This window comes from Sminthopsis crassicaudata, chromosome 4 (genome assembly GCF_048593235.1).
Source record: "Sminthopsis crassicaudata isolate SCR6 chromosome 4, ASM4859323v1, whole genome shotgun sequence".
Lineage (NCBI taxonomy): Eukaryota > Metazoa > Chordata > Mammalia > Dasyuromorphia > Dasyuridae > Sminthopsis > Sminthopsis crassicaudata.
Window position 1 is genome coordinate 142835291 of NC_133620.1, and position 14199 is coordinate 142849489.

The following is a 14199-nucleotide window of genomic DNA, read 5'->3' on the forward strand; positions in this document are numbered from 1 at the left end:
GGTATTCAAGCGACCTTCAGCCTCCAACTTAATTGATTTTCTTTACTATGCTAATCATTGATTGAGTAAATGTGGCCTTCTTCAATATATTATTTGTTAAGCATACACATATTTATTATTCCATGTTATATAGCACAGATTTTTGTTATGTAATTTTCTAATATTAATAGCCCTTCACAATCCTGTTCCAGTGCATTGTTTCAGACAGATTTAATTTAACTCTCTCTAATACCGTCTATTTTTACAACCTAATTGGTCAACTCACTGTTCCCATAAAAACGGTTTCCATACCTTTGCACTGGTTGTTCCCTCTTGCCTCCCCTCCCCTCGCTTCTAGGAACCCCCAATTCCTTTCAAGACTGAGCTTGTTACCTCCTTCATGAGGCTTTTCCTGATTCTCCTAGTAGTTAGTGCTTAGGTCATCTTTTGTCTCAATTCTTACATAGTTCCTAATCATTGAATGGGTGTTGCCTCAAACAAACTGAGCCCTGGGAAAGATCTTCATTCAGTTGTCTTGCCACTGGATTTGATGACTCCAGAGGAGAGAGTGAAGTTTTGAGTAACTTTGCCTCATTCAAATCCAATTAAATTAAATTCATGAGTGTATCAAGACATCACCCTGGTGATGTTCCAGAACAAAAAACAAAAGACAATTTTGTAAGCATATTGTATTTACTTATCTGTGTAATTATTTCTGGATGTTCTTTTGTTTGCCAATATCTAGTAATGTCATTATAAATATCAAAGGAACCTCTGTATGTCCTACTTCTCAAGTCTATTAGCCTGACAATACATATATATGTTAATAATAAAATAAAAGATAATAATAAAACAAAAACAAACAAGGAAAAAAACAACTATATACTGATTGGTAAAGAGATTGCTTTAGGAATTGTAAGGAAATTCATGATTTTTAAAACTGAAAGGGGTAATGAGATTCCCAAAGCAACTACATTCTGACTATTTGCTGACTTGGCAGATGAAGATGGGGCCCTTAACTAGTGATATGTAGAAAGAATACTGGACTTAAAAACCATGGGGAAAAAGTTAATAAGTCCTTCTGTAAGTAGGCAGATTGGAATTGTATTTAAGACAAACAAGTCCTAGTTGTATACTTTTCAAAAGATTGCACAAATGTATATGCAAATTATATATTTCTTAATATATTTCTAAGTTATTCCTATGAAACTCAACACTACTGAGAAAAAGGAAGGAATGCAACTTAATTTTTTAGGTAAGTTATATAAAATACTCAGCTAATCATACTTTCAATGCCACCAAAAAGGCAGGCTTTGACTTTTCAGGTTATTATGTTTAAAAAAACAAACAAACAAACCAACTACAAAGCATTTGGTGGGTCCTCCCCTTCCAAGCTGAGGTGAGGGACAATAGACTCAGGAAACTACATTAGAAAGATGTCAGACCAGGATGTTTAGTTTGACTGAAATTCTTTCTCCCTCAAACTTTTTTATTCTTTATTATGAGGGTTGACTTCTTGAGTAGGGAGGAGAGGTGGATATTCAAAGATGAATTTTTAAAAGTTGATGTAAGGAAATTATTTAAGAAGTTGATATAAAAATAAAAAACATCAATAAAAATATTAAATATATTTCTTAAAATTTTTGGAGGATGAATTCCTTTTAAGTCCAAAAGATACTTACTCCCTAGTAGGGGCTTTCTACTTCAAAGATGTAAAGTACTTACAGAAGGGATAATAACCTGGCTCTAAGAATTTTATTAAAATACTGGTTGGCAAATAAATGTGCCTAAAACAATTTTGTATCTATTTGCATATTTTCCATCCTTTCTAAAAACATCTCTTTGAAACCTATCATCCGAAATGTTGTCTACCATTCTGAGTTAATTGTAGGCTAGCAAGGAGAAGAAAAACTCTCTGATAACAATTATTTCTAAACTTTAGACTGTTTAAGAAGATTCTAAGATCTTGAATATAAAATACATTAAAATATCAATAAATATAAATGATTCTTAGTATCAGGCTCTCAACTTTTTGGTTTCTAACTTTCAGGAGTGCAAAAAGTTCCTATGTGGGGGCAGCTAGGTGGTGCAATGGTTAGAGCACCAGCCCTAAAGTCAGGAGGACCTGAGTTCAAATTTGGTTTCAGACACTTAACACTTCCTAGCTGTGTGACTCTGGGCAAGTCACTTAAACTCAATTGCCTCAGCAAAAAAAAAAATAAAAAATAAATAAATTCCTATGTTTCAAGAATAGCAAATTCAAGAATTTGGCAGTGAGAAATAAGCTGTTCTTTACTCACACAATTAAAATGAAATAAACCCATCCATTTTGAAATTATTGCCAAAAAAGGACCAATCCCAAAGCCATACAAGGTAGATATTGTTTGTAGGCCTTTAGAAGGTGAGGCTCACAGGAAGGAAACAAAAAGCTAGAAGCTTTGGGTGTTAATTTATATATTTCTCCAATTTATGTTTTAAGATATAATTTTAGGCACTATTGTTTAGCAAGAATGACCATAGTTCCAAAGTCTACAGAGTATGATATCCTCTTCTACCTAAGATCATCTAGAGGCCTTACCCTACTCAAGAGAGTTTTAATGGATACTTCCCGCCTACTTGTCATTATGACAGATTGTGATAATAAAGAATAAAACATCTAATTTACCAGATTTTCTTCTCAGGCGATGGGGAGCAGTGCTTTCTTTAGAATTGGAAAATGCCTTCATTTCTTTCTCAGGGCTGTAATAGAATCCTGGATGATCTGTAAGATAACCATGTTTCAATTAGAATACAAGATTCTGTGATATACAAATCACTGTCATTAATCTGTTGCAGGATCTCATGAGTTCATTTCTATTCAGTGTGGGGTTATTGCCTTTCACAGGGCTTTTCTATTTGTCACAGTAGGCCTTTTAAGAACTTTTCAGAGAATGCAAGCCCTGCAGGAAAAGTGATCACATATTTGGCTCCACTCCAACACTTCCTGGAGAGTTCATTAAAATGTGCAGGGCACAAATGCCCATTCTAGTATGGCAATTGGAAGCATTTGCATGACTCAGAACAGTCACAAACCCCGCTTAAACAAATAAGAAAACTTGTGCTTGATATTTAAAAATGACTTTTAATAAAATGTTGGTTGGAGTGAAGAATGGGAAAAAGAGAGTCCTAAGATGGACAAGTCGTAATATTTCAAAAGTTGTCTTTCTGACTTTACTATTTCTTCCTGTGGTACAAATCATCCATTGCATCTCCCATGGTCAAATAGATATGGATTCTTCCTTCTCTCTCATATATGATGCCATTTGGTAGCCATTGACTTTTTCTAATGTGTCTTTACACAGTGAAACAGTAAAATGATAGCTCTTTGATTAGTAGGATTCTTGTAACTAGTCTATCTAAATAATTCAGCAAAAAAAGCTTATTTTTCTTTAGGGCCCTTTAAGTATTTCCTAAATTGTTAACAAATATGGAAACAGACACAATTAGTTAAACATCAGTTAATTCACACACAAACTAGAAATGAAAATATTTGTGTTCAGAATTTTAGGTAACAACATAGGGGTTTGTAACCCTATTTTCCATCTCAATAATTATAAAGCTACCATTCTCTTCCTTTAAACATTCCATTGATTTTTGATTCTATTATACTTATTGAGTTCTAACTTAAAATGCTGGAAATTTTATTCTTAAGGAAAAAAAACTTACGAATGGCATCCATTTCCAGAATTGCTTGCTTGGCCTGAAAAACAGAAAATATGATTATTATTTACTAATTTTTTCTACTTTAGGTGCTAAACCCATTATAGACTTCAGTCATTATTTATTATTCATAAAGATCATATCTTTATGTCTTTTAAAAAAGTTATTCATGCTAAGAATTTTAATGCAACCTTTATACATTAAAAAACTCCACAAAATTAAATAGTTTTGGCTAAATAGTGAGATATTTATATCTTTATACAATGTAGATAGATTCAAGGTATAGAAAAATATATAGTGTCTCTCTCTATATATTTATATTTTAATATAATATGTACTTTATACAATTGATAGATCACTGATGACTTTTTTCCTTTCTGTTCTCTTCCCTGCTTCCCAAAGTCAAACATCCCTCATATTATACTCCTGAATTGTTAATATTTCTCTCCCTCTGGTAGAAACATAGATTGAATGGGTGTTGCCTAATGCAAGCTGAGATCTGGGAAAGACTTTAGTAGTTAGTGCTATAAATATACATATACATATACACATACATATACACATGTATATGTATATATACATATATGTATGTGTATATATGTATATGTGTGTAAATGTACATACATGTTTCCTCTTGTATAAGAAAATAAACCGCTTTAGACTGGACTAATATTTTTGTCTTTGGATCTTCAGTTCTTAGCACAGAGCCCAATATTAAAGACTTGAAATAAATGTTTGTTGATTGATGATTTCCGGAATTTAGTGTTCAAAATGATATTTCCATATTGGCCACTAGGTGTCAGACATGAACTATCTATGTGCTAAAAGAGTAGAAAAAACAGGTTTTTCCAACAATTGCATGCCATTTTCCATTAAGTGGCAGCTGTATATATAGGGATAGGGACCCGTGAGATGGTTGCAGTGGTTTAAAGAACTCCTTCATGAGGAAATTCAGGTCATCACCCTGTCCACAACTTCCAGTCACAGAAAATTGCCTAGAATAATTCAAGTGGCTTGATCAGTCACACAGGCAGGACTTGAATCCAGACCTCTTTGGCTTTGAGGCTGACTCATTATCCAATATAGTATTACAAAATGTCACTAATATGTTCACATTGCATTCGATAGAAACAAAAATTTTCTGTTTCTAAAATTTAGCTAAGCTATAAATAACTTATCAGACTGTACTAACTTTAGCTTATTAAGTCAAATAGGAAATGAGCATCATTTACAAGTTAGCATCTTAAATTTATCAAATCAAGATATTTTAGTAGTTATTAAGGACAGAAGAATGATAGCTAAAATAATTAGAAATGTAGACTTCCTAAAATATATTTCAGTTTTAGTAAGAATACCAAATACCTAATATAGAAGGTCTTTCCTTTTCTCTTCACATGCTAGTCATTTTTTTTTCCCCCCTGAGGCTGGGGTTAAGTGACTTGCCCAGGGTCACACAGCTAGGAAGTGTTAAGTGTCTGAGATCAGATTTGAACTCGGGTCCTCCTGAATTCAAGGCTGGTGCTCTATCCACTGTGCCACCTAGCTGCCCCCTCTCTTCACATGCTAAAACCATATTTTGTATGTATCTATTTAGTGGCATGTCATTTCCCTCCTTAGATTATAAGCTTCTTGAGATCAGGCACTATTTTTGCCTTTCTTCACATTTTCTCTCTCTTGAATGTAGCACAGTACCTGGGACATAGTAAGGACTTAATAAATACCCTTACACTCATAGGATCATAGATTTGGAGAAAGAAGTGACTTAAGAAATTTTTTAGTCCAACTGTTCTACATCATTTTCCTTATGAAGAAACTGAGGACCAAAGATCATACTTGAGCAAGAATGTCTGGAATACATATATAGTGTAGGAGAAATGTTTAAAAGGATGCACAAGTTATTCTTTTTTGCAACAGAAGTCTGCTGATTACCTTAAAGAGTTCTAACTTTTGTCTTTTACAGGAAGCACATAAAGTATGTCAGTTATACTATGCCATTGTTCAGAGGGATATTACAAGGCATGAAACTGAAATGATTAATAGCAAGAAAATATAATCATCAGTCTCACATGAACTATCTTGAATCACATCATATTCTGAGAAAATGGAAGGCACACTCAAAAAGCACACACCTGTGCATTCATTTCCTGATTACAAATTGAAGACTGACGGTTTTTAGAAACACACATACATTAATGGGGAATGTTAGTATGCCTTCTTCACAATATATTGAGGATAAAGAGAAGTACTCTCCCCAAATAGACTAGAAAATCAGCCCTTTAAAATTCAGGAGCAAAATTGTATGAACCAAAAAGGGATTCCAGAGACTTGGGGAAACATTCTGGGAGAAAAAAAAAAGGGCTAGTGACTTTCCCAAACATGATCCAAGCCCCACAGTACTGTTCAAAATTTTTATCATTAGATAGCAATTTCCTTTAAGTCTCTATACAATTTTCCCTTCATTATCAGCCCCCCACCTACAGCAATTTTTTTTTTTTTGGTGTGTGTGTGTGTTGTTTTGGTAATGTGGACTTCCAATTTCATTGGTATGGCAAACGTTTAGTGTGAAGATTCCTTCCACTAGTGCAAGGCAACAACTCAACCACAGCTCATTGGGAGTTTGCCCTGAGCATTGAGAGGTTAAGTGACTAATACATTACACTATATGCATCAGAAGCAGGACCTGTCTGAATTTTACTTAGATCATCCTGACTCAAAAACTGGCTCTATATCCACCAAGCCTTGCTACCTTTAAAATTTTCTAATATTAGTCATCTAAACACTTTCCAACAATCTACTTTTTGATTTCAATTAACCCTCTACCCAAGGGAAAAAAAACTGTAGGTTTTTGTTTTTGTTTTTTAGGAAAAAACTAAAATAAGTAAATATTTTCAATATTAGCAGTGAGTGCTGCTCATTTTTCATGTGTATGTGGTTTTAAAAAATTATATCAAATTACTATTTTCTATACTTCTCCCCCCCAAACCCTCAAGATCCCTAAATGGACAAGTCTAGTCAAATTCAAGATTCATAGATTGAACTCATAATAAAATAGGCCCAAGAATGATCATATCTATAGCCAGAGAAAAAACTGATTAAAAGAATATGTATAGAAAAATTTTACATATATATATTTACTTGTGTCTAATGATAGCCATCTCTAAGGTGGGGGGAGAGTAGAAGAAGAAATTTACAATTTAGCTATTATATATTTAGAAGGAATAGCAAATTGTATACAATATAGTTGCAGTTTCCTGTATAATTATCTTTTTTATTGTACTATGTTTTGGAAATACTTATTTTATCCCATAAATTTGAAATAAAATAAATGTGAAAAAAAGAAGACAATCATCCCAGCACTCAGCATAATGCCAAAGCTTATTAAAAATTATCTAAGTGGAAAGAGGCTTGACCTCAGAATGGCTCTAGGCTGGGTCAGATTCACTTAGAGCATCACACACTCTTGGAGTGAGACAAAGAACAGTTGAGAGTCTGGATACATTGCTTTGCTCCAATCATTTCACCTTTTTGTGATTTCCATCCGTTCTCTGGGTGTGTACCTATTTTCATGATTTGGCTATATCTGACTATAAGTTACATTATATATTATCAGTCATGGAAAACCAATTTAACTATTTCTACTTTGACAAGTTTCTGTTTCTTCAGTTTTATACTTTAAAAGAGAATTTTCCTAAAATTGAGATAAAACATTTTTTTAAATGTGTTTTTTATTCAATTATTTTATTATTGCAGAAAATGTTTTGATATTGGATAATATTTTCATATTCCCTAAAAGTTTAAATGACGATTTTTTTTTGATCTTTCTAAAGTAACTTTGGATACAGCATTCTAAGGACTTTGTGAAAATCTTTGAAAATGCACTTCAGAGCTCTTAACAGGCAACCTTCCTGAAGCAGACAGCATTCACATCTATAAAATGATCACAAATCAATGAAAGATTTTGTGAATTCTCTCAATCTGTCCTGCATTACTGCCACAAAAAATTCAGGCCTTATGCACCTGAGTTGGGTCTTCTATTTCCCCATATGTTCTTTATTTCAATGTTTGTTTAATTTTGAGTAGAACATTTCTTCTGGGTCAGGATGCGTTCCTAGAGTTTGAAAAGTTTTAAGTTACATTTTTACCTTAGCTGGAATTTTAGCGGCATGATTTTCTAGGATAAGTCTCTTCAGGTGAAGAATCCAGAGTCGTTTATCTTGTTGGGATTTTGCCTGTCAGGAGCAGATTGTAAAAGTAAGGTAACTCATATTTGCAAATCCAGAGGATACTAAGAGCAATGGTTATTTTTTTAAAAAATTTCCTCTGCTGGGAAACATAGAGAGCAGATCAGATGTTTCACAGAGGTCATGGAATATAAAGCCTCTCAAGTTAAAAGAATCACACTGAGAAAAAAAAATAGAGATTTTTTTTTTTTTTACCTGCACTGTGTGTTGAAGCTTGGGATTCTTATAATGGAAAACACTAAAACTAAGTGGTTCCTTGGGAATCATTTCCACAAGCATGAGGTTGCCACACTATAAAAAAAGGAATATGAAAAGTAAGACACTTTTGAAAAGGAATGAGGACCCATAAATTGCTTCAGTTTCTATAGCATTTCCAACACCCAGACATACCAGAATATGAGCTTTGTATGTGAAGGTTTCTTCTCTTTTCTTTGTGATCAGAAGCAGTTTGTCAAAAAGGAATAATGTTCGCTCATTTTTAGCCCGCTGGATGCGGAATGTTCCTTCCAACACCAGCTCCCCATAGCTGGTCAGGTCTGGTCCTTTCCAGTTAGTCAGTAAACTCTGTATCTCCTGGAAGAATTAATATATATTTTACATATTTTAAATAAGAGGAAAAAGTTAAACAATTAATTAACAACAATTATATTAATATTTCAAGTATCTGATGGCATGATAATTGAAATAAATACATTTGTCAGTTTAGGGCATTACACAGAAGATTAGTTTTCACTTAAAGTTTAACAAAAATCAAATGTAGGGGTAGTTTTATCTAACATTAGAACATAGTTGGTCATCCACCTACCCTATCCACCTACCCTCCACTAGAGTTAATATTACTAGTTATATTTTTTCAAAGACTACACAAAGGGGCTAATATGTGAACTACCAGTGGAAAAAATTGCTCTCTTCCCTTCTTGAACTTCTTCCCTTTCCAGATAAATATCTTGGAGTTACTGATTTGAAAAAATTTCCACTGAAAATTCAATTCCTCATATTATATATTGAACTAAAAACTAGAGGAGGTAAAGAAATGATGTAAAGAAGATTTCTTAAACCCTCCCAAAATAAATAATTATGTAGATAAAGGAAAACCAATAATATGATGTTATCAGTCATTCCTATAAGGAATGCTGGGAGATAAGAAGCAAGATTTAATATTCCCTTAACATTTAGTAAGGAGGAATAACAATAACAACAAAAAAGCAATCCACAGAAAAGTTCAAAACAAGGAGACAAGATTTTGTGAACTTACCTGTAATCTGATGGCATGCTCATGTTTCCTCTTCATGTCATTAATATGCCAGGCTACTCTCTGCATTGTGTCTATGGCCTCAAGCACCACATCATAGCCATCAGTCTCCTTGTCAAGGTGGTTTTCTATTTCCTAATGAAGTCAGCAAAGAACCATCTATTTTTGAAACATGTCTTCCACATACCCTGTTACACTGAGAAGATACCTATATTATTTTGGGGAGTCTTAGTTTTTTCATCTTTCAAATAAGGAATTCCTAACACATGGTCTCTCACACCTTTTCCAGCTTTAGTCTTATATAGCTTTTCTTTTCTTTCTTTTCTTTTTTTTAAATACTTCATATTACTATTGTATCCCAGCACTGGAATACTGCAATTTCAGTGAAAAGAAAAAGACAGAAAACAAACAAACAAACAAAAAGAAGTATAAGGCATTCCAATGTTTAAATTCCAGGACTGGAGTGATCTTCCAGAATAAAAGGTACAGTAGAGAAACAGAACATTCCATTCTCTTTTATTCCCAGATAGTATAAGCCAGATAAAAAAGAGCAAGAAAGGATAATTTTGCTTTATTTTATTTTTATTATTATTACTACTACTAGTAGTATTATACTAAGAAATGACTCATTTTATTTCAGAATAGATAATGTAGCAAGGGGGTTTCTGCTAAGCTGGGTCTTCCCAATGGAGGTTCATTATTTTGCTTCAAGTATTATGGATTTATGAGAGGACATACACAAATCCAATAATAATATGCCAATACATGACATACCATAATTTATTTTAAAATTTGGATACTGTTTTAAGATTACTCCTGCTTTTGCTCTATCTTTTCCCTTCTCCAGTTTTTTCTCACAGCTAGTCAAAAGTTACATTATATATTATATTAACTTCAGTAAGATATAAAAAAATATATTCCATTGGGAAAATCTGATTTAGATGCTGTATTAATCAAGCAGACAAAATAATTATCTGGAGGGTCATAGTAAGAGAGAAAGTTGTTCAATGCTGCAGTGTTGGTATTAGGTGATATCATGGTGGGATTATTGGTACGATTGATATTTTCAATATTTATTTGGATGATTGAATAGCAAGTAAGTCCATAGTTGTCAGTAGCTTTGCAGGACTTTTAATTCTGAAATTAAAAATACTTGATGATGTGTTTTGAAAGGCAAAAGGATCTCAAAAGATGAACTTCCAGAGCAAGCACAGCTAGCTGAGTAATTTCAGGTGAATTGACTGTCCTGTTATATAACTGGTCCCAAACTATAATTACACAGTTTTAAAAGCACGATCTGGCTTAAGCAAATATAATATGGACTAAAGTAAAATCAATTTACTTACAGGCCACAAAATAATTTTAAAAGAAAAAGTCGTAAATTAGAGTCATTTTGTCAACAAAATTAGCTTGAAAGGAAAATTATCCAAAATTTACACATTTTTGACCTTCTTATCAAAAGAACAAAGGAATTACAAATGCAACTGTAGGAAGCCAGAAAATGGAGATGAGAAGGGAGGGAATTTTAGGTATGGCAGAGAGCCAATAAAAATGTCACTAGTAGGTACACAGTAGGTGCTCAATCAATATTTGGCAAATTAAATAGATTGGAACCGTCTGAATTTCCTCATCCACAAAGTGAAGGGGTTAGATTAATTGAGTCTTATACTACTTATAGGATGTTTTGTCCTAAAGCTATTTACAATACATCACAACCTAGCTTTCTCATTGCCATTTCAGTTTTATTACACATTGTTGATGTAATCTACAATTCAACCCTATTAGCTTTCTGAGTGATTTTCTATACATGGCAATGCCATTTCCTACATGTGTGGTTTTGAACTGGTTATATTCCATGCCTGGAATGTTCTCCCTTCCACCCACCTTTGTCTCTTGGGGTTCCTAAAGCTCAAATACTAGTGCCTTTTCTTTCCCCCCTCTAAGTTTAACTTGTATCTGCTTTGTATGTATCTGTGCTCACACACTTTCTTTCCCCTATATGTTTCCTGAGGGCAAAGGACTCTTGTTTCACTTCTGTCTCTGTATCCTCCAGGAACCAACAGAGTTCTTAGCAGACAAATATTTTTGAATTAATTAATTCTTCCACCTCAAAAAATTGTACCCAAAAAAAACTTGCCTTGGGCCTGATTGCTTTGACTATCAGAATATACTGAGAAAAAGGATTATGTAGCCGTATTTCAATTTAAATTATCTTGTATCTACAAAGCTATCTAAAACAGTGTAAAAGTATTGAGAAATAAAACAAGAACATTTATTCAATTATTCCTGAGAATAAAATTTAACGAATTGTTCACTAGTCATCCTGTTCCCATTTACGTCCTTGTTGGTTATTGCCCCACCAAATCAAACCCAGGACAAATAAATACTTCTTTTTCCCAAACCACCCACTAAATCTGGCACGTGGGAAACAACTGCTTTTTTTTTTTTATTATTACTTTCTATATGATGCAGTAACCACCCAGAAAGATCACGCCCCAGAATGTGTCTAGTGGCCAATGACATTTTTAAAAAATGTCAAAGGTCCCAGAAAGGCACTGGTAGTCTGCCAGGTGATTCTCCCAAGCAAGAAATGAATTATAGAGTTTTAAAACTATCTCATTACTTGGACATATTCAATGCTGCATGCTCAGTATCAGTATTTCTAAAACTTCTTAATTAAAATGTATTAGTCAACTGTAAAGAATGGACAAGAAAAATATTTCCAGATGTTTTCAGCTTTTTTTTTTTTTTTTAGCATTTTTTGTTATCAGCTCAAAATACAAAAAAAGATAAAAACCTTAACTCCACTCCTACATATTAAAGTGTATTCAAGTATATCAGACATAAAGAACTGTACATTTTGAAGATGCTTACATGTAAAAGCAGATGATACTTGAGAATCCGCTGAACAGGCTTCAAAAGGTACGATCCTAAGGGCAGCGAATGATGAAGAGTTTCCTGACGTTCTCTGAAGAACTTGGCTACCATTTTGTTCCTCATGCATTCTGTTAGCACAGCTACTGATCTGCAAATAAAATCCATGAAGCATAGTGCAGACTCATCAATAACTGAGTTACTTATTATATCATTTAAGCATGTCATATGAAGAAGATGATCACCTGTGAGGCTGTGATAGGCCATTTTACATCAAGATACCTGGATTTAAAAGAGCAGCCAAACTCATTTGTCAGCTAATCAGATGATGAGATCAGCTGAAATATGTGGCATCTTACAAATTAAGTACAACAGGAAGCACAGGCTTTGATACAATAAAAGGAAATGCCTTTAGTGTCAAGCTATGCAATTTGATAAGGGCATAAGGGGCTTTTCCCTATCTTTTTTATGAGTTGCACCATTGACTTTGAATGCCTTTTTAAGTTCTGCCAATCTATTTTCATTATCACCTTCGAAATTTTGCTCAACATTCACCCTTAATGTTTGCATCTGACTGATTATTCGTTCTCTATATAGATTCAGAGCTAGAAGTGATCTTAGAAGTCACAGTATTAAACACTCTCATCTGTAAAACATTTAAACCAGATGACCTCTTTGGTTCCAGAAGGTGCATCTTGAAGGGAGGGCCTGTGTCCAGTCTATTCCTATGTGTTCTTTTCATTCTCTCTCTCTCTCTCTCTCTCTCTCTCTCTCTCTCTCTCTCTCTCTCTCTCTCTCTCTCTCTCTCTCTCTCTCTTTCTGTCTCTCTCTGTTTCTCTCTCTCTCTCTTTCTGTCTCTCTCTCTGCCTCTCTCTCTCTCTGTTTCTCCCTCTCCCTCTCTCCCTCCCCCTCCCTCTCCCTCCCCTCCCTCCCCCCCCTCCCCCTCTCCCTCTTCCTCTCCCTCTCCTTCCCTCCTTCCCTCCTTCCCTCCTCTCTCTCTCTCTCTCTCTCTCTCTCTCTCTCTCTCTCTCTCTCTCTCTCTCTCTCTCTCTCTCTCTCTCTCTCTCTCTCTCTCTCTGTCTCTCTCTCTGTCTCTCTGTCTCTCTGTCTCTCTCTCTCTCTGTCTCTGTCTCTCTGTCTCTCTGTCTCTCTCTCTGTCTCTCTCTCTCTCTCTCTGTCTCTCTCTCTCTCTCTCTCTCTATATATATATATATATATGCTCTTCACATAATAGACTCTTGAATGCTGTTAACTGGTTGTTAATTCCAAGCATTAAGCATGGAACAAAATAAAAGAAAGTCCTTGTGGGCAGAAAACTCTAAATATGGCCATTCTATTTTTTAAAATAAAATTTTCATTACTAATAAGATGACTTAAAATACGACCACACCACAGATAATTACTATGCTCTAAGAAACAATAGCAGTTATAAATTGTAACTAGGGAGCAAATGCAAATACATCCTACTTAAAGGAAACCCAAGAGAAAGATCACCAGGTATCCCAAATAGCCAAATTCACTGATTCCAACCTTCACTATCTTATCAGCGGCAGAAATATTTATTGGCATCAAACTTAGGAGAAAAGCTGAAAGTCCAAAGGCTCTGTTCCTACAAAGGTGCCATGTATTAATAATATAAAGAAGAGGCGTAAAAGATATCAAGGAAATGTGAAATCAATAAAGGAAGTAAACAAGTAATATAGGGAGAGCATAAAACAAAAGAAATAGCCCAAATTCCGCAATGGAAAAGATTCTGAATGAAAACCTATAATACATGATGTAAATTCTTCATAGATGAATTATGGGAAGATCTGATCAAAAATTACATCTCTTAGAGTGGTTGCAAAATGCACCACTTGAGGGCATACTCTGCTTTTAAAATGTACTCTGGAATGGAGTACTCAGACTCCTTACCTTCAAAGCTCAGATCATATGCTATCTTCCCTTAATGCTCATCCTCTCTCCCTTAATTTATCATCTATATATTGATCTATCCATAAGAGGTATCACTTGAATAGAATGTAAATTCTCTGAGGCTAGGATCTAGTGGTTTTTTTTTTTTATTATTCTATGAACTCATAGTTCCATGAACAAAGTTGTTGCTCAATAAATGTTAGTTGTTAGTCATATTATCTTCATGGATGTTGATACAGA

The 14199-nt window shown here is 34.1% G+C and overlaps 1 protein-coding gene across 6 annotated transcripts in view; it reads right to left on the reverse strand.

Annotated features, from left to right (window-relative positions):
- The window catches only part of PLEKHG1 (pleckstrin homology and RhoGEF domain containing G1), a 261599-nt gene that overhangs the window by 25320 nt on the left and 222080 nt on the right, over positions 1-14199 (reverse strand). For all 6 annotated transcript variants that reach the window (XM_074309560.1, XM_074309558.1, XM_074309559.1 and 3 more), the window contains 7 exons: positions 12046-12196; positions 9175-9306; positions 8310-8492; positions 8115-8210; positions 7821-7907; positions 3685-3718; positions 2645-2740 (listed from right to left, as the gene is read on the reverse strand). In XM_074309560.1, the coding sequence (XP_074165661.1) occupies positions 2645-2740; positions 3685-3718; positions 7821-7907; positions 8115-8210; positions 8310-8492; positions 9175-9306; positions 12046-12196 (779 nt within the window). The remainder of the gene's footprint in view (positions 1-2644; positions 2741-3684; positions 3719-7820; positions 7908-8114; positions 8211-8309; positions 8493-9174; positions 9307-12045; positions 12197-14199) is intronic.